At 43.3% G+C, this 21336-nt stretch overlaps 1 protein-coding gene across 10 annotated transcripts in view; it reads right to left on the bottom strand.

Moving 5' to 3' along the window:
• Window positions 1-6379: 6379 nt before the first annotated feature.
• Window positions 6380-21336, bottom strand: part of R3HDM2 (R3H domain containing 2) — a 189469-nt gene continuing 174512 nt past the window's right edge. For 6 of the 10 annotated variants that reach the window (XM_058167087.1, XM_058167091.1, XM_058167086.1 and 3 more), the window contains 5 exons: window positions 19287-19456; window positions 19034-19181; window positions 13791-13891; window positions 12527-12611; window positions 6381-9126 (listed from right to left, as the gene is read on the bottom strand). In XM_058167087.1, coding sequence (XP_058023070.1) covers window positions 8786-9126; window positions 12527-12611; window positions 13791-13891; window positions 19034-19181; window positions 19287-19456 — 845 coding nt within the window. In that variant the 3' untranslated portion in view covers window positions 6381-8785. Of the gene's footprint in view, window positions 9127-12518; window positions 12612-13790; window positions 13892-19033; window positions 19182-19286; window positions 19457-21336 lie in introns of those variants that run through there. The other 4 variants (XM_058167085.1, XM_058167083.1, XM_058167082.1 and 1 more) reach the window with 2 other exon arrangements.

Raw genomic sequence — 21336 nt, 5'->3', positions numbered from 1 at the left:
CACTTATTCAGCCTTTACCTACCTCTCAGGATGCTCGTTGTGAGGGAAATGGAAGGAAAGAGTGCTCAGGCAGGATAAATAATAAATAAATGTACAGTCAAGCTCCTTTACAGCATTGTTATTAGAAGAGAAAGCACTAAATACACCCCTTTGAGCTGAATAAAAGGTAGAATATAAATCTAACAATAAATAAGACCAAAGGACTTGTTTTTTTCTCAAACAAACTTGACTTATTGTACATGCCTGCCATTTCAAGTTATATTCAAATCTCAAGAAATGAATGGTGTCCATAAGAAGCTTATAGCAGAAAAAGTAGTTATTCGCTTAGAGAAGGACTAGCAGTCATTGGAACTGAAATCAAATAAATCTGGAAGGTCCTAGCTTTTGCAAGGCTGACCTGACGCAAGGAACTGAATGCATCTGGCCTCTCTGTGGGTTCATTAATGCAGCACATCGACTAAAATCTAATTGTCAAGACTAAACCTTAATATTTTGCAAAGTACCACACAGATTGCTATTTACAACACAAAAGGGAGATTTAATATAAAAATGGGGCAGTACTGCAAAGAGTTTGCCTCTGGTTTTGTTTTTTGTTCTTTTGTCTGCTTCATGGGATAATCTCATTCTTTGGCACCAGCTTTCCTCAAAATAGGCAAAGATCTTGGCCATTTTGCAATGAATACTGCCCACAGTATTCATCTGGCTGCCAGTGAATCAGTTCTGTGTCCTACATGTCTCCTCCACTATTTCATTATATGAATTCTTCTCTGATGAATAGAATAGAATAGAATAGGAGTTGGAAAGAATCTTGGAGGTCTTCTAGTCCAGCCCCCTACTCAGCCAAGAAACCCTACAACATTTCAGACAAATTGTTGTCCAAATTCATTGTAAAAACTTCCAGTGTTGGAGCATTCACAACTTCTGGAGGCAAGTTGTTCCACTGATTAATTGTTCTCAATGCCTGAAAATGTCTTCTTAGCTCTAGGTTGCTTCTCTCCTTGATTAGTTTCCATCCCATTGCTTCTTGTCCTGCCTTCAGGTGCTTTGGAGAATAGCTTGACTCCCTCCTCTTTGTGGCAACCCCTGAGGTATTGGAACAGTGCTATGATGTCCCCCCAGTCCTTCTTTTCATTAAGCTAGACATATCCAATTCCAGCAACCATTCTTTATATGTTTTAGCCCCCAGTCCCCAGGAATTTGTTTCTGGTGCATAAGCTTTCAGTATACATACAGTAACAAAATCATAAATCATAAATCTTAAGATACAATCATAAAACATAAGATAATACAACCAACAAAATGACACCCATAAGATACCAATGAGAGTAGGTAATAGGAATGATGAAAAGAATAGTAATACAGTCCTGCTACATGGTTAAATATTTTTTGGCAAAGACAATGCTGTTGGAGATTATGGGTTTAGCAGAGTGATGGCATATGAGTAAAAACTGTGTGTAATTGTTTTGGCATGCAATGCCCTGTGGCAACATCCCCAGGGAAGAAGTTAAAACAGTTTATGTCCAGGATGTGAGGGGATCTGTAGGTATTTTCTCATGCATTCTTTCTAGCTCATATAGTATATAGGTCTTCAGTGGAAGGCAGACTGGTTCCAATTTTTTTTCCTGCAGTCTTATCTATCTATTGAAGTTTGTGCCTGTCCTGTTTGGTTGCTGTACCAAACCAGACAGTTAGAGAAGTACAAATGACAGACTCAGTAATTCCTTTATAGAAGATATCAGTAGATCCTTGGGCAGTCTGTGCTTTCTGAGTTGACGCAGGAAGAACATTCTTTGTTGTGCCTTTTTAATGACGGTTCTAATGTTATTTATTTTATTTAAAATATGCATATAGCTACCCATCTTTTAACCAATTCTGGGCAACTTCCAATGGGAAGTTATACAACATACAACGTATTATAAAACTAAACACATTAAAGCATTAAAAATAATGAAGACCTAGTGCTAAGTCAAACTTCTAATGTGCAGTTTTTCAGTCTTATTCCATTGCTTAGGGGAAAAGCCAGATCTTCAGAAGCTTTATGGAAGGCTGGTGAGGGTAGAATCCTCTCGAATTTCAGGGAACAAAGTGTCCCACAGGGAAGGAGCCACCATGGAAAAAGCATATTTTCTACTCTTATCACATGTTGTAATACTGCTTCTTTACTCTTCTGACAGTTCTCTGAAATTCTTTGTTATGGTCCTTCCATTAAATTTCTCTAATTGATAATTTCCACCAATTTTTTTATATCCAGTTTTTTTTTCCTGCAGTCCTGTCAATCTGTTGAAATCTGTGCCTGTCCAGTTTGCTTTTTTTCATTTCTTGATCTTTGGCAGTCTCTTTTCACATTCACCTCCTTTTTTTATTTCATTCCACTGTTCCTCTGGTTCCTTTCAATTAGGACAATAATTCCTGATGTTCTTCTTGAAAATGGTAAGTATCAGCTCATGTGGTGGAAACTGGAAGACTTTTCCCTTCCTCCTTTACTTGACTTGGAACTTGCAATGAAGAGTTCATCATCTGCTCCAGAGTCAGCCTCTGATCACATATATGCTGCTATAACAGAAGAAACTTCTACCTCTTGTACCAATGATTTAATCAATCTGATTTCTGTGTACCTTCTGATGATGTTCAGGTACATCAGCATCATTTTGATTGTTTCATTGTTTGGCAATGAAGAAATTCACTGGATTGATAAGTTGTTTTGGTTTATTTTAGTTACTCAAATCATAGACTCCAACTAGGTCTTCTTAATATTTCCAGTCTTAGCATTCCAATCTCCACCACAAGCAGCGCATTGTGCTTGCAGTTTTTTTTTATTTCAGAGTAAACTTAACTATAACCACCTTCAATTTCCTTTTATTTATTTATTTATTTTGTCATAACAATTTATGTAGGTATCATACAAAAAGATTATATAATATATAAACACATATATGGGTAAATATAAGGAGGTATAAGCATATATGTATATAGGAAGAAGAAAAGAAAAACAATAGGACAGGAACGGTAGGCACGTTTTGTGCGCTTATGCATGCCCCTTATGGTCCCCTTAGGAATGGGGTGAGGTCAATAGTAGACAGTTTTTGGTTGAAGATTTTAGGATTATGGGAAGAGACCACAGAGTCAGGTAAAGTATTCCAAGCACTGATGATTCTGTTACAGAAGTCATATTTTCTGCAATCTAGATTAAAGCGGTTGACATTAAGTTTAAATCTATTGGTTGCTCTAGTATTATTGCAATTGAAGCTGAAGTAGTCTTTAACAGGAAGGACATTACAATAGATGATTCTGTGAGTTAAACTTAGGTCTTGTCGTAGGCGACGGAGTTCCAAGTTTTCTAAGCCTAGGATTTCAAGTTTGGTGGGATAAGGCATTTTGTTGTTTTCAGAGGAATGGAGAACTCTTCTTAACCATGTTAGCATTGAGGTTAGCATATTTGCATGGTTAATGTCATAGTCAGGGGCTCTGTAGCATAGTAAGAATCGAAGAGTAGTGTTAAGGGATAGGTCGCATACAATAGTTTCAGGAAGAGAAAGTTTATGTGCTACTTGGATATTTTTTAGGTTCAGTGACTTTTTGTAAAAGATAGCCACTCCACCACCTCTTTGGTTTTCACGATCTGATCGATAGACTTGATATTCTTTGTTTGAGATAATGGAGTCAGGAAGGGATGAATTCAGCCATGTTTCACAAACAAAAATGTTATCAAATGTGCCACTGTTTAACAAGAGGATAAGTTCAGGTAATTTGTTAACAATGCTTCTTGCATTTATCAATTTGCATTTGAGATCTGTAGTGATTGGTGTTGAAGAGGTAAGGGGCGTGCATACCTAGTTTTGGATGTTCTTTGGAGAACTCTTCTTTTCTTCTGCATCAGTGGTTAGATCATAAAGTTGGATAATCATTGTATTAAAAGGGTGTATACAAAGTCTAACTTTTATTAGGTCATTGACTGCCTTTTGCCCAAACACTATCAATGCTAGATATTCCCTTGGAATACAACACTGCTTTAATGTCTGAGTAATAAACAGCATCAAAACTGATACAAAGATGAACATCCAACAACTGAAAGGAGCTACGCTTGACAGGGTGGCATGGAGAGCACTTGCCTATAAAATCTCCAAGGGTCAGACACAACTGGTTAAAACAACAACAGCCAGCATAGTCCTCAGACTGAAAGTGTCCAATTTCAGCCCATTTTGATTTGCTGATGCCAAAGATGTCAACATGTAGTTGACCCTATTCATCTTTCACTGTGGTGAGCTTTTCCATGTTCTTACTTCTGGCAGTTCATGTTTCTATTCTGATTTTCTTTTCCTGAATGACATCAGTAATTAGATGTCCCAACACATTAATTAAACCATAGCACAAGCATCTTTAGAATTAGAAACATCTTTAGTTGTTCTTCAATAGTATTTTGAATGTCATCCAACCTGGGGAACTCATCATCTGGCACATTGTTATTTATTTTAATCTTTCTATCTATGTGGTTCTCTTGGTAAAATAGAGATTTATAGTGCTCGCTCCCAAGCACTATGAAATTATGCCCTTGGTGTCTCTAAAATAATCATCCACCTTCAGTATCTTCTGATATTACTGCTGCAAAATCAATGTGGTGAAAAGTAGGTGCCTGGCTTTTAGTCGAGCAGCTGAGATGATCTTCAGACCTTGGGTGGCTCTAATGGATGTATATGTTGTTGACATCTGCCCTTAGCATTCTTCCTTCCCTCTTCCCTCTTGCAAACACACCTTCCATGATGAAGTAGCATAGCAGACTTGAGAGGGCCACCTTAATGAATTCACTAATAACTAAGGAAGGAAATTCCTCTTGCACTAAGATTCTGAATTGTACTGATGTATTTACTGGAATACATCTAAAATTTGAATAATTCTTACCTTTCTTCATTTTGCCCACCAGTGTGGGGTTTGATATTACTTTTGAGGACATGTACAGTCTGTGCTGTAAATTACAACTTTTGAATGTGCTGTATACTTTTGATGGCCAACTTGAAGGCTGAGTTGATGTCTTGCACCAAAGCAAGGTTGAACAATCCATTTCTTTTGTTGTTAGTTGCAAAGTTATATCCGACACATCGCAACCCCATGGATGACATTTCTCCAAGCCTTCCTACCCTCTACCACCTTCTGGAGTCCATTTAAGCTCACGCCTACTGCTTCAGTGACTCCATCCAGCCACCTCATTCTCTGTCGTCCCCTTCTTCTTTTGCCCTCAATCTTTCCCAGCATTAGGCTCTTCTCCAGCAAGTCCTTCCTTCTCATTAGGTGGCCGAAGTATTTGAGTTTCATCTTCAGGATCTGGCCTTCTAAAAAGCAGTCAGGGTTGATCTCCTCTACGACTAAGAGGAGAACAATCCATAGGCCATTTCTATTAAGACAACACTTCAAAATGTCAATTCTGAAGAGAATATTTCCTCCTAATAATGTAAGGGAAAAAATCAATGCACAAAACTTTTCCACTGTACCCATTTTGTCTACTAAACTCCCCACAAACGGTCAACCATATTGAGCTCCCCCATTACATCTGTGTCACAAGATTCCATCTGCAGAGTCCCAGGAACCTGGCTTCCCCATTGAATTTGCTTGTCAGAAAGTCACCAAAGGTGATCACACGACCCCGGGACACTGCAACCATCATAAATATGAACCAGTTACCAAGCATCTGGATTTTGATCATGTGACCATGCAGATGCTGCAACGGTTGTAAGTGTGAAAAACGGCCATGTCACTTTTTTTCACTGCTGTTGTAATTCTGAAGTCATTAAATGAACTGTTGGTAAGTAGAGGGATACCTGTATACCTTTGTTTTCTTAAAGCAAATCCAGAACTAAACATAACCATTACAGAATTCTTTTACCTGATATTTGATTGATACTGAAATATCATTTACCTGGAAATCAACTGCAACAGTTTTGCTTGCATTAAGAGAGTGATTCCATTCCTCCCATGAATTTTGAAAGAGAAAAACATTATTTAGCCAAGATCTAGATGTTTTACAATTCTACACAAAAGCTACCACATACACAATACCAATTGGGAATCCATCTCACTATAGCTCTTCGACAATACTGGATTTATGTATTGTAATTTCTAAATTGAGAAGATTCCGACCATGATGCTTGCTTGGATGTCAGTCTTGCAAGTTGAAATTTTGTAACCTCTAATCCTAGATATGAAATGGCTGTGGAGAGCTGAAAAGTTTCAAAGCAATTCTTGTGTAGCACCCCTTCGCTTGTTCAGCCTTCCTTTTTCACACTGAAAAAAATCATGCAATTATTAAACCACAAGCAACTCTCTTTGCCTTTTCAGAATAAAATTCTTTGTTAAAATTCTTTGGAAATAAAATTCTTTATTTCCTAATGCTTCGTACTTGCCAACAGGTTTTACATTTTAAAAAAAGAAATTATCTAATTCAGAGGTGTTATTAACTAATTAAGGATAACAGATTAACTTTGTGGAAAGCTGCTATTAAAAAAAACAACACCTTTTCTTCTTGCCTTTTCGTATCCAACAGCCATTGTCACTTTGACATCTTCTCCTCCAAGGTACTGTAACCACAAATCCCACAATTCTTCCTCTGGCTAGCATGACTTGAGAATTCTGGGATTTGCAGTTCCAGCATAACTGAGTTGGAAAAGGCTTCTGCAAGATTTTATCACTTGACCCCATGCATGCAGATGCTTCCTTTTTCAGTAGGCAATCTGAAATTAAGACAACATAAAATCAGAGCTAGGATACATGATGTCATTGGAAAGGCTTGGCCTATGTCAAGTTCTCCCCAATTGCATAACATTCAGGCCATTTTGCCACTAAAATGCAAACAGCAGCAAAATAACCTAAATATTATACAATTGGGGAGGACATAGGCCAGGCCTTTCCAATGGTATCATGTATCATAACTCTGATTTTATAGCTTTCCTTCTATGGCACAAATAGAACAGTGTTAAAATAATGGAGTAAAAATCGATCATCTTTTATCAGTCACCAAATTACCAAGTTATTAAATCAAGCAATAACTCTATAACTAAATACCAGAAGCAAAACATCTACAACACATTTGGGTATTCACATTTGAAGATCATGGGGAAGTTTTTTTGATTAGAGTAAATTTCAACTGAAAGTAAATGATTGATGCAAATCTAAAATCGTAATTTATTACACTGTAATGTATTAGGCCACTTAATCTCGGAAGGAAGGACTCACTGGAAAAGAGCCTAATGCTAGGAAAGAATGAGGACAAAAGAAGAATGGGACGACAGAGAATGAGGTGGCTGGATGGAGTCACTGAAGCAGTTGGTGTGAGCTTAAATGGACTCCAGAGGATGGTAGAGGACAGGAAGGCCTGGAAAAACATTGTTCATAGGGTCACGATGGGTCGGACACGACTTCGCAACTAACAATGTATTAGGCTAAAATTTTCATCTAAGGCTCTTGGGGCCAAATAAAATGGGCATTTAAATCTAACATAAATTAAAATAGGACCCAAAGGGAGTGTTGACTTAGTGCTACACATACACACACAAAATGCGCTTACACAGATCTCTGCTGCTATGGCTAAGAGGAGGAAAAAAATGACTAGTTTTAGAAGTACCTTATTTTTTCACGTAATACAAACTAGGATTATATATATACATGTAAAAACTCTATGATCTTAACTGTTATGTCCCTTTTATATGCAATTCTGTTTGTAATTCTTCTGAATTAAAGTGCATTAAGGAGGAGGAAAGGGCATCTTACCTGAAATTTGTGTTGGGATAAAAGAACAGATTCAAACTACTTGCTGCTCAGGTATTCAAGAATTCAGTGCCAACTTATTACATTTATTTTATTATTAATTTAATTTGTATCCCACCTTATTATTTTTACAAATAACTCAAGGCGGCAAACATATCCAAACACATCTTCCTTCTCTTCCTATTTTCCCCACAACCACCACCTTGTGAGGCAGGCTGGGCTGAGAAAGAATGACTGGCTCAAAGTCACCCAGCTGGCTTTCATGGCTAAGGCGGGACTTGAGCTCATGGTCTGCTGGTTTCTAGCCTGGTGGCTTAACCACTGGACAAAACTGACTGTATAACTCAAGGTTCAGACTGGCTTTGGCTTAAGGTTATAACTACCCTTACCTTCTGCCCTCCCTCACCTCCACCCTCAAAAGGCCAAATATAATATTCCAGCTCTGCCTCCCAATGTTATATGCCTGGGATGAAAAATTGATCAATGCTATTGCTTGTGATGGGTTTCCCAATATTCAGTTTGCGTAAGAGAGGTAGGCAGGAAACAGCTTTAAAGTGACAGACGATTCTTTTATATTTAAAAACCAAATAATAATATTAATAATAATAAACCCAGATTAAATAAAATGTACAGTGAATATACCCAGCCAACATCTGTTATGTGCAATTAAATACGGCTCCGTACCGCGGCACAACGCTGAACAAAACAATATACACGTGTTCCGGAGAGGGGGCAAAGGGCAGGACATGTTCCTCCACACAAAAATAATAATTAAAAAAAACAGAACACCCCCCCAACAAAACAAAAACAAAAAAATCAATGTCTCTTTCTCTTCATTTTGTCCATATAAATATCTCCAGGAAATTACCCCCTCTACCACCGAAATTAAAAAAGGGGAAAAAAAGAAAGAAGGGGAGGCGCATGTGGAACTAAAGGAGGCTGGTCAAGGGGCCGTTGGGTGGGGGAGGTGAGGCTGGAGAGGCCAGTCCAATGTGCTTGTTGCCCCCCCCCCTCCCCGCCCCTCTGTCTGCCCCTATTGGGAGCTGGCACGCTCCAGCACACGCAGGTCGTAGTTCTTTTTGGCCATACGCAACTTGAAGCAGTTAAGAGAGTTGTTGAGATGCAGGGATGCGTTTTGGGCTGCCAAAGGGCTGGGGAAGACGGCCACGATGGTGTATAAGGCAGCAAGGTCAGAATGCCTGCCGTTCTCTGCAGTCCCGTGGTTATTGTCGCCCCCGCCCCCAGGACGCCCCTGAGTTTCTTTCAGCCACTGGATTTTGGCACCAGACATGGCTAACTGGGTGAAGAGCTTGTCGGCTTCGGTACGTGTGATCCCTTCGGGCAGGTCGGTAACTTCCAAGATACGGCCCAACACTGTCGGAAGAGGCAACCGGAGCAAAGAAAAAGGAAAAGAAATATGGTTAGTATCCTCCGGAGGGGCGGGGAGGCAAAAGGCTGTGAACAAAACACAAGGAGACTTCAGCTTTCCTAAATTAATAACTTTCCAGACTTCTGACTTGGAGACCTAACTCTCCCAGGCCAACAGTCTCCCAGGGACTAAAATTCTTGGCTTTTGGCCTTGGAAACAGAACCTAAGGTTCATGGGAAGGTTAGTTTTAGAAGTCCCCACTCTGTTGAAAGTGACAGACTAACATCATCAGTTAATATCTCCTTTGGGACAATCAGCACCTAAGTCAAGCAAGCAAGGCTGGGGAATCTCCTTTGCCACACTACATTATGTACAGCCTGTTTAAATGAAAGATCCCCCCGCTCTGGCAGTGTAGAACGCATATCTCCACATATCAAATTGCTTTCGCCGGGCTTTGGTTATCAGTGACTCGGTCCCTCAGCAATGCCTGCAAAATGCTACACCAACTTCCCTCTTTTGGGAAACTATTCCACATCTCAGCCAGTTCCTCTCCATCTGTTTCATCATATTAGACATTAGCAGGAATAGCCAACCATGGAAAAACACAAGAACGTAATGAGATATTTTTTTTTTTCAGAAACGATACAAAATCATTCTAGTTCTATCTGAAAGCATGGGATCCAATGTAGAAAGTTGATACCTAACCGAGCCCTGCTGGGTGCTCATTGGTAATGAATTCCTATTTACTAAACGTACCATGAACATGTTCTAAAATGCATGTGAATGGCCATTCATATTATCCTGGTAGCCTCTCTGACTCAGCGTCCTTTCTGAGATATGTCTGGTGCCAGCTTTATTAACTTTTCAGTACCAGGCAAAGAGGGTTAAAATTATGGGCCTCTTAATCTATCATTATGTAAATTCAATGCTGCAGTAATGTTTTTAAGTATCTAATTGCTGCTTTTTATTTTATTGCACGCCTTAATTATCATTTAACTATCACTGATAATACAAATGTACAGCAAACCATCTAACAAAATCTGGTTTTGAAGGGCACTCTACACACTCTACAATTTAAAAAAACAAAGGGAAAAATGGGAAAAAATGTCTCCCAAAGAATATATTGCAGGTAATCCTTGACTTAAGACCATCATTTAGCCCCAATTTTTAAGGGAGTTTTGCCTCATTTTATGACCTTTTCTGTCAAAGTTGTTAAGCTAGTAACATGGCTGTTAAGTGAAACTGGCTTCCCCATTGACTCTGCTTGTCAGAAGGTCACAAAAGATGATTGCATGACACCGGGACACTGCAATCGTCATAAATATGAGTCAGCTGCCATTTTTGATCACGTGACCCTGGGGATGTTGCAATGGTTATAAGTATTGAAAATGGCCATAAAACTTTTTTTCACTGTTGTTGTAACTTCAAATGGTCAATAAAGGAACTGTGGTAAGTTGAGGACTACCTGTATTACGGAGGTAAACCTTAGTGTTATAGATTAGTGGAAAAAAATGATAGGAAAATACTGAGATTTAAAGTGTATGCAGGTTATATAAATGGGACAGCTTCCTAAACAATTCTGGGAAATGCAGTTTGGTGGGATGTTTCTAATCACCCCACTTTAAATACAATTCTCCCAATGTATTCACAAAAGAATGATCGATGCAAAACATTTATAACACCACCCCCAAAAAATCCCTTTCTTATAAACTGTTCATTTAAAAAAAAACAACCCTACCAAGTTGAAAATTAGTATGAGAGGGTGATGGCGTGGGAATATATCTTTATCTGTATCTAATCTATATTTCTCCATATCCCTAAATAAAAGGCTCTGCTGGGAAAAATGATATTTCCCTACTTAGTCAGCTTTATGTACACTGAATCATTTTTCACAAGGGGTTCTGTGCTCAGGAAATCAGTTCTGCTGACCATTCCCTTGGCAGTACATCTGAATATGTGTGCCTCAAGTATGCAAACATCATAGCAGTTCCAGTTTCCAGTGAGTAGGAGTGCTGGATCCTGGCAGGCAGATTCTTTACTAATATTAAACAGGTATGTAACAAATATAGCACCAAGCAATTTTCCATTGGAGAGTGCAAACAGAGTGGCTCTAATTTGTTTATGGGGGGATTTTCAGTGCCCCTCCTCAATGATTGACATGGGAACTTTTTTGGCTTCTTAGCCTGCCTTGCACAAATCAAATTTGCTTACTCATTTCCCAAGAATGAACGAAGAGTTCTGAACAGTTAGTTTCACACTTCAAGTTGTGAGTTTGATCCTAGGCAGAGGCAGATGTAGGGTTTCCTGCTTGGGCAAGGGGTTGGACTAGATGACCTGAAAGGTCCCTTCCAACTTTTGTTAATTTGTTAAACTTCCTGAAAGTCAGCATTATTCCTTTTTTTTAAAAAGGCATTTGCAGAGGAAAAAGGAGTAGGCTATATATGTATAAACCTAGTATTGATAAGAGAGAAAAGATAGAGTGTAAAATAGATAAATTATGAAGACGGCTGGCTCTATTAGACTCATATTTTTAGAAAGCTTGAAGAAATAGTGGTGTTATGTTGGAAGCACTGTGAGATGCCAATACAACAGCTCCTAGCTCCTTGGCGCTGACAGCAATGATTTTGCTATTTGCTGCTACTATCAGGCAGGTCCATTAGGATTCACCAAGAAGTGGGCACCTGGGACATTTGTTGATGAGAGGGCCCAATAAAAATTATCAGTAGCATTGAATGAACCAAATATCCTGGGCAACACCTACATCTTCAGAGGCAAAGTGTAGTACAGGTACTCCTTGACTTATGACCACAACTCATCCCAAAATTTCTGTTTGCAAATGAGGCGTTTGTTAAGTGAATTTTGCCCCCTTTGCTAAGTGAATCACTGCAGTTAAGTTAGTAACACAGTTGTTAAGTGAATCTGGCTTCCCCATTGACTTTGCTTATCGGGTCACAAAAGGGATCACATGCCCCCCGGGACACTGCAACTGTCATAAATATGAATCACTTGCCAAGAATCTCAATTTTGATCACACGGGGATATTGCAACAATCGTAAGTGTGGAAAAAACGGCCATAAGTCCCTTTTTCCCCCAGTGTGTTGTAACTTTGAATGGTCACTAAATGAACTGTTGTAAGTTGAGGACTTCCTGCATCAAATACCAGTTTACCGTTACCGAACTCAAAGGTATAATCAGTCATGAGTTTGTGGAGTCTAAGCTCTGGTCAAACTAAGATAACAGATCTTCATGACCAAGTGGCACTGGCATCTTGGCAGAGGATAAGCCTACATCAATTTGATCCTTCCAAGTAAGCTTAAATCTGGCCATGCTGGCTAGGAATTCCAGGAGCTGGGATGGTCTAGTTCTAGAAGGCTACTACAATGGGACTGGGGAGGTGTCACTTGCCTACATCACTTGTCCCAAGATCTGTGGATGCTGACTTGAGAGCTTGCTTCTTACTTCGGTTGCCATGCTTCATCCCTGTTTGTGCCTGTGATGGAAGAGCGAAGGAATAGTAACTCAGATACACAAATATGCTGCCCTTCACATTTTTATGCTGGAATTCATTGCAGGAGCTGGTGCTACGTACTGGAAAGCTTAATCTCTCATGTTCTAACCAATAGGCCAGTCCAAACCAAGTCTGAGAAGGAGCAATTTTGCTAAATGAAATTTAGCAGGCTTGGAATTAGACGGGAGATTTTGCATTCTGCACACTTTGACTCTCACTACTGAAGAAGGTTAATTTTAAAGTGCACAAAGGTTTTACTGAGCCTTCACCATTGTCATAAGTAGCCACAACCTCTTCGGCTGAAGAGGTTGTAGAAAAAATGCTTTTAAAGGGTTCTGACAATCCCAGCTAAGCCGCGCGATCATCAGAGGCTTTTTTTTTTTAACTTTTAAAAGCATTTTTTTGGCCGAAGAAAAAATACTTTTAAAAGTAAAAAAAAACACAACCCTCTGATGAGATTTTTGCTACCGATTCTCTGAACCACCCATTGCCAATCACTACCGGATTGGGCGATCTGGTCCAAACCGGGAGCATTTCACCCCTGGTTTGCACCCATTTGCCAGATACATGCTACACTCAGCAGTCATTCTCTTATCTTTAGGACTAGCGGGAATAGGCAGTCATGGGTCTATATTAAAACATTGGGCTGCAATTACCTAGCTTTTTTATTTTTGCAGAATGTCAACAAGGCAATGTGGAGCCCAGGACAATTCTTGGAAGCAAAGAGAACAGGATGATTGCTTGCTGCTGCAGCATGACTGCTTCCTGTTTTTGAAAAAGTGGAAAAAATCTTAAGAGGATTGTGTTGGGGAAAACTGGTTGATAGCAATAGCACTTAGACTTATATACCTCTCCACAGTGCTTTACAGCCCTCTCTAAGCTGTTTACAGAGTCAGCCTAATGCCCCCAACAATCTGGGTCCTCATTTTACCAACCTCGGAAAGACGGAAGGCTGAGTCAACCTATGAGAATCAAACTGCTGTCAATTGGCAAAATTAGCCTGCAATACTGCATTCTAACCACTGTGCCACCATGGCTCATGTAATGTCAAGGAGGTCTATGACTAATTTCTTAAAGGGAAAAAGATTTGAGTGGTCTCAAAGTTTTGACCACTCAGCTGAGAAGTGCTTCCTTGAGGCCTCCAGCCTTGTCTCCTCTCACCTGATGTGCTGTATAGCTGGACTGGTTGTGCAAGAGAGGTGGGGGACAAATGGAGAGATTGTACTGCAGCGGCTGACCCAGCAAGGAATAGCGCCCATCACCTGGGGGGAAAAAAAGAGACCAAGAAAAGTTAATTGATGGCCCCCTGACTCTTTTTGTATCATAAATAAGGGTGGGAGAGAGGACATAGACAGTATAGTAATCAAAGGTCAACAATCTTTCCTAAGTGAAATTTAGTGATCTCATGATATTTCAGCTGTTTAAAAATGTATGTGACTGGGGAAGAGCAATGTCTGTTGAGCATATTGGTGAGATCTTAATCTTCTCTTCTTTATTAAGAAGGACCTTCACTTCTTCATAAATCAATGGGCAAACAGTTGAAAACATACCCATTTACAGGTAAAATGCCCATGTTCTGTATTAGGCAAATATTCAGGTAGTAGTATTTAGACTGCTTTCAATTGCTGGGGTGGCAGTTGAGACCCCCAGACTTTTAGTCGTGGGGGACTTTAACTTGCCATCGTCCGGCTCGTCATCGACGGTAGCTCGGGAGTTCATGGCTTCCATGACGGCCTTGGACCTGACCCAAGTAGTTGATGGCCCTACCCACATTGGGGGTGGCACTCTGGATCTGATTTTTGTCTCTGGTCAGTGGTTGAGAGATCTGGACTTAAAGGAAATAGTCATTGAACCTTTGTCATGGTCAGATCACTCTCTTCTTCGTCTGGACTTTCTGACCGCCATTCACCACCGCAGGGAGACGGAGCCGACACGTTGGTTCCGTCCCAGGCGCCTGATGGACCCGGAGGGGTTCGGACGGAGCTTGGGCCATTTCCTGAGGTCTGGCTCACGGCTCGGCTGAGGAACTTGTTGCGGCCTGGGAGCGGGCGGCGGGGCCTTAGACCGTGTCGTGCCTTTGCGGCCTCTGACCCGGCGCAGGTCCCAACCAGCTCCTTGGTTCTCCGAGGAGCTGAGAGGATGAAGCGCGGAGAAGACGCCTAGAGAGTTCCTGGAGGTCTAGCCGTTCAGAAGCTGATCGGACACTAGTGAAGTCCTATACTAGGGCTTACCTAGTGGCAATGAGGAAGCGAGGCGTACTCGCCTCCTCCCTCATTGCATCGGCAGATAACCGCCCAGCCGCCCTGTTTCGGGTGACCCGCTCCCTCCTACACCAGGGGGAGCGGGATGACCCGTTGCAGGGACGTGCTGGGGGGTTTAACGGTTATCTATACGATAAAATCGTTCAGCTTCGGGATGGTTTGGGCCAAGATTGGGGGGATCTGGTGAGACAGCTGAGGGTGGTCTTGGTGACATTGTATGGGATGAGTTTGACCCTGTCGCTCCCGAGGACATGGACAGGTTGTTGGGGAGGCTGAATGCCACCACATGTTTACTGGACCCGTGCCCCTCCTGGTTGGTGCTGGCCACGCAGGAGGTGACACGAGGCTGGCTCCAGGCGATTCTGGCGCTTCTTTGGTGGAGGTGTCTTTCCGGCCGCCTTGAAAGAGGCGGTGGTGAGGCCCTCCTCAAGAAGCCTTCCTGGACCCGGCTGTTTTAGGTAATTATCGTCCGGTCTCAACCTTCGCGGCGAAGGTTGTAGAAATATGGTGGCATATCAGTTTCCCTTGCACCTGGATGAAACTGTCTATCTAGACCCGTTCAGTCCGGTTTCCGACCCGGTTACAGCACGGAGACGGCTTTGGTCGCGTTGGTGGATGATCTCTGGAGGGCCAGGGATAGGGGTTGTTCCTCTGCCCTGGTCCTATTAGACCTCTCAGCGGCTTTCGGTACCATCGACCATGGTATCCTGCTGCGCGGTTGGAGGATTGGGAGTGGGAGGCACCGTTTATCGGTGGTTCTCCTCCTATCTCTCCGACCGGTCGCAGTCGGTGTTGACAGGGGCAGAGGTCGGCCCGGGCGCCTCATGGACCCGGAGGGGTTCCGGACGGAGCTTGGGCCATTTCCTGAGGGTCTGGCTCACGGCTCGGCTGGGGAACTTGTTGCGGCCTGGGAACGGGCGGCGGGGCCTTAGACCGGTCGTGCCTTTGCGGCCTCTGACCCGGCGCAGGTCCCAACCAGCTCCTTGGTTCTCCGAGGAGCTGAGAGGATGAAGCGCGGAGAAGACGCCTAGAGAGTTCCTGGAGGTCTAGCCGTTCAGAAGCTGATCGGACACTAGTGAAGTCCTATACTAGGGCTTACCTAGTGGCAATGAGGAAGCGAGGCGTACTCGCCTCCTCCCTCATTGCATCGGCAGATAACCGCCCAGCCGCCCTGTTTCGGGTGACCCGCTCCCTCCTACACCAGGGGGAGCGGGGTGACCCGTTGCAGGGACGGGCTGGGGGGTTTAACGGTTTTCTATACGATAAAATCGGTCAGCTTCGGGGTGGGTTGGGCCAAGATTGCGTGATACGGGTGAGACGGCTGAGGGTGGTCTTGGTGACATTGTATGGGATGAGTTTGACCCTGTCGCTCCCGAGGACATGGCCAGGTTGTTGGGGAGGCTGAATGCCACCACATGTTTACTGGACCTGTGCCCCTCCTGGTTGGTGCTGGCCACGCAGGAGGTGACACGAGGCTGGCTCCAGGCGATTACGAGCGCTTCTTTGGTGGAGGTGTCTTTCCGGCCGCCTTGAAAGAGGCGGTGGTGAGGCCCTCCTCAAGAAGCCTTCCTGGACCCGGCTGTTTTAGGTAATTATCGTCCGGTCTCCAACCCGCCGGCGAAGGTTGTAGAAATATGGTGGCATATCAGTTTCCCTTGCACCTGGATGAAACTGTCTATCTAGACCCGTTCAGTCCGGTTTCCGACCCGGTTACAGCACGGAGACGGCTTTGGTCGCGTTGGTGGATGATCTCTGGAGGGCCAGGGATAGGGGTTGTTCCACTGCCCTGGTCCTATTAGACCTCTCAGCGGCTTTCGATACCATCGACCATGGTATCCTGCTGCGCCGGTTGGAGGATTGGGAGTGGGAGGCACCGTTTATCGGTGGTTCTCCTCCTATCTCTCCGACCGTCGCAGTCGGTGTTGACAGGGGCAGAGGTCGGCCCCGAGGCGCCTCACTTGTGGGGTGCCGCGGGGTCGATTCTCGCCTTCTGTTCAACATCTACATGAAGCCGCTGGGTGAGATCATCAGTGGTTTCGTGTGAAGTACCAGCTGTATGCGGATGACACCCAGCTGTACTTTTCTACACGGACCACCCCAACGGTTATCAAGTGCTGTCCCGGTGTCTGGAGGCCGACGGGTCTGGATGGGGAGAAACAGGCTCAAGCTCAATCCCTCCAAGACAGAGTGGCTGTGGATGCGGCATCCCGGTACAGTCAGCTAAATCCGGCTGACCATCGGTGGCGAGTCACTGGCCCCGATGGAGAGGGTGCGCAACAGCGTCCTCCTGGATGAGCGGCTGTCTCTAGAAGATCATTTGACGGCCGTCTCCAGGAGAGCGTTCTACCAGGTTCGCCTGGTGCGCCAGTTGCGCCTTTCTGGACCGGGAGGCCCTATGCACGGTCACTCACGCCTCGTGACGTCTCGCCTGGATTACTGCAACGCTCTCTACATGGGGCTCCCTTGAAGGGCATCCGGAGGCTACAGTTAGTCAGAATGCGGCTGCGCGGGTGATAGATGGAGCCCTCGTGGCTCCCGTGATAACACCCATCCTGCGCAGGCTGCACTGGCTACCTGTGGCCTTCGGGTGCGCTTCAAGGTTTTGGTGACCACCTTTAAAGCGCTCCATGGCATAGGGCCGGGTTATCTGGGACCGCCTACTGCGACCAGATACCTCTCACCGACCCGTGCGCTCTCACAGGAGGGACTCCTCAGGGTGCCGTCAGCTAGGCAGTGTCGTCTGGCGGCGCCCAGGGAAGGGCCTTCTCTGTGGGGCTCCCGCCCTCTGGAACGAACTCCCCAGGACTCCGTCAACTTCCGGACCTTCGAACCTTCCGTCGCGAGCTCAAGACACATTTATTCATCTGTGCAGGACTGGCTTAGATTTTAAATTTTACAGGGGTTTTAAATTGATTTTAATATTTATATTTCCATTTTTAATAATAGGGCATTGGAATAAGTTTTTTAAAGATTATTTTAATTTTGTATATTGATGTTTTATATGCCTGTGAACCGCCCTGAGTCCTTTGGGAGATAGGGCGGTATATAAATTTAAATAATAAATAAATAAATAAATAAATAAATAAATTTGAAGCTCTAAGAGTATAAGAGAATATTGGGATTGTTCAGCATCATAGTGTAAAACCATGGAGAACTGCTCTGTGGTTTTCTAAAGGCCGGGCATTGCAATTTGTAGTGAAGCTACCTTAATCTGAAACTGTAAAGGTAGTATCTTTACAGTTTAGTGTACAGGTAGTATACTAAAGGTAGTTCTCGACTTAAAGCAGTTACAACGGCACTGAAAAAAGTGACTTGTGACTATTTTTCACATTTATAACCATTGCAGTATCCCCATGGCCACGTAATCAAAGTTCAGACCTGTGGCAATTGACTCATATTTATGACGGTCACAAGATCCCGGAGTCACGTGATCCTCTTTTGTGACCTTTTGACAAGCAAAGTTAATGGGAAAGCCAGATTCACTTAAGAACCGTAATTTAACGACTGCAGTGATTCACTTAACAACTGTGGTAAGAAAGGTTGTGAGATGGGGCAAAACTCACTTAACAATATCAGAAATTTGGGGGCTCAATTGTGGTCATTGAGTATTACCTGCACTGCTACTGACAAGTTGGTGAATAGGGCACCAAGCAAGAAGCTCAGATCTGGAAGACCAAAATCACTCTTATGGAATCGCCCTTTAGTCTAATACAGGGGTGTCAAACTCAAGGCCCGTAGGCCACATCCAGCCTGCAAGGTGCTTAAATCTGGTCCTTGGGGCCAGCCTGGAAATCGCAAAGGACCAGCCTGCAGTGCCTTTGCTAGTGAAAATGGGGCATTGGGGGTGTGTGTGTGCAGCTCTCACATGCCCCATTTTCAGCCTAGACAGCCTTCTGCAGCACTCTGCCGGCAAAATGGGGCACAGTGGGGGGCGCACCTGGCTCCCTGTACCCTGTTTTGGCCAGCAGGGTGTTGCAGTAGGCATCTGACCAGTCTCCACCCCCCCCCCCACAGAGACCTACAGTGCTGATCCGGCCCTCAAAGAAATCCAGTTTGACACCCCTGGCCTAGCCTAATACAAACACATTGGCTAATCTTCCATTCTGCTCATTACGATAAATCCTCTCCCACTACCTTTGTTACCTTGTGCTGGGCCCACAGGCCGAGGGAACTGTGTGAGCACCGGAAGGGGACTGAGACCTGTGCAGACACTGTTCAGGCTGGTAACGGGTGATGGTGTAGGGGACTGTGTGGGGGATGTGATAGGGCTATTCAGCTGGGTGCTGCTGGCCTAGAAACAGAGGGGGAGGAAGTCAAAAGGTTAGTCACACAGGCTGGCAATTAGCTCAGTTGCTGATGACCCAATCTTTTCTCTCTATTTCACCAGGTCCCCTACCTGAGCGCTAGTGTCTGGGTTATAGATGTCACCAGGCTTCTGAGTTCGCTGGTCTAAACTGTAGTACTTGCAGTGGTTCCATTGCACCATGGATGAATTCTGAGGAGGCTGGGGGCCATTGGGCACATTCAGTTGCATGACCACAACGCCAGGCCCTGCCGGAGACACCCCTAGGAAGAGAAAGGGGCGGGGGGAATGATCAGATCATTGTGGACATTGTGTCAAACCATCAACCTTCTTGATCTCTTTTACAGTACTCTTCTCAATGCAGAGGATGTGTCACAAGAGAAACGTCATGGGAATCAGATTTTTAACAGAAGCAATTATTGGCTTATGGCACCATTTCCTTCCTGGACCGCTTGAGCAAGTCCACTTTTGCACAGTTTGCCTGCCATATTTGCATATGCACAAAATGGCAGGTGGCTTCCTCCATGTATACAAAGAGTGTCCAGCATTTTTTTGCAAGGTCTAATATGGTGGGTTGTGTTTTTTGTTCCTTGCATGCAGTTTAAACACATGTAAATTGGCTTAACTCAGAGACCATCTATGCTAGCATTTCATCATCTTATTAATGTACATGGCCGTTTGTTTCATAGAAGTACATTAGCAATAAAATAAATTACTTGAAATAATTTATTTCTTCTCAGAAATCTTATGAAATAAATGTTAAAAGCTTGAGGGGAAAAAAAGCAAAAAGTTCTAAAAGGTGTAAAAGTGAGGCATAGTGTATAATTAGGCACATTAAATGAATGAATGTACATTAAAAAAAAATTGAAAAGCATTTCAATTAGAACAATGAGCAATAAACCAGACTGGTAGTAGTAGACCAACCTTTCTTAATCTGTTGTGCCCCCCTCTGGTACATGCTGGGACTGCAACTCCCATCATTTTCAAAAATGATGGGACCAATCCAATCAACCAATCAGAATAGAGCTGGAAGGGACCTTTGAGGTCTTTTAGTCCAGCCCCCTGCTCAAGCAGAAGACCCTACACCATTTCGGACCTGTGACTGTCCAGTCTCTTCTTTAAACTCCCAGTGATGAAGCACCAGAACTTCTGAAGGCAAGCTCCAAAGAACATCTCCCCCAAACCTTCTTATTCATATAAAAAACAGGATACATAGATTTTCAAGGAGTTCATCTTCACTTGAGGAACATCAATGTCAACAGAATGAGGGGTTCTTCCAAATCTGTGATTGGTCAAAGGCAAAGTCAGCAGGATGCCACTCTCCCCATCCACATTGGGAGATGACCACCAGGCCATTTCTGCCCCAAATCTCAGCCTGCAACCAGATCAGAAAGCATCCAACAACCTTTCTCCTCCAAGGAGGTCTGGGAATTCAAGTGATCCCAGTCCAGCAACCAGGAAGCATTGGCCTTTATCCCAACTGGCAGCTACTCCGCAAGGCTGTTGTGATTGAGAATCTTCATCGACGTATTTAACTTGCTGCGGACAAGAAAGTTAAATGCAGATTCTCAATCATCCAACAGAGTTGTCGGGAAGTTGAGTCATGGCAACCAGATTTCTTTCTTTTTTTCTTTTTTGTCTGAAATGTTTCATTGCTTATCCAAGTAGCTTCTTCAATCTGAGCAAGTTGGTTAATGAGATCCCACAGATGTCCTCCGGGGTGGTTTCATTTCTCACCTAATCTGAATAGGCTGATAAAGAAACATTTCAAACTGAAAAAGAAAAGAAGTCCAGCTGCCATGATTCAATTTCCAGAATACTAATTAAACTGGAACAGCTGTAAAACATCTAAAGAGTGTTAGGCTGGGAAGGGTACACAGGTAAGGTTAGACAGGCTAGGAAGCACATGGCTCTTAGTGGAAAATCAACGGCTGTGAAAATAGATAAATCTTTCCCTTTGGATGCCAGTCTTTGACTTCAGTTTGCCTATGGTAAGTGTGAAGACAAAAACTCAGGTGGTGTTTGCTTCCCTAAAATGATTCCAGAATTCAGTCTATTCAGGAAGGAATGAGCTACACTTGCTTTGGTTTTAGAATTATCATGAGCAGCAGTAGCCATATAACACCACATTAATCAACGCTCA

Source organism: Ahaetulla prasina, chromosome 2, assembly GCF_028640845.1.
Source record: "Ahaetulla prasina isolate Xishuangbanna chromosome 2, ASM2864084v1, whole genome shotgun sequence".
Lineage (NCBI taxonomy): Eukaryota > Metazoa > Chordata > Lepidosauria > Squamata > Colubridae > Ahaetulla > Ahaetulla prasina.
Note: the sequence above shows the minus strand (reverse complement) of the source record. Positions and strands in the feature narration are given on the sequence as shown.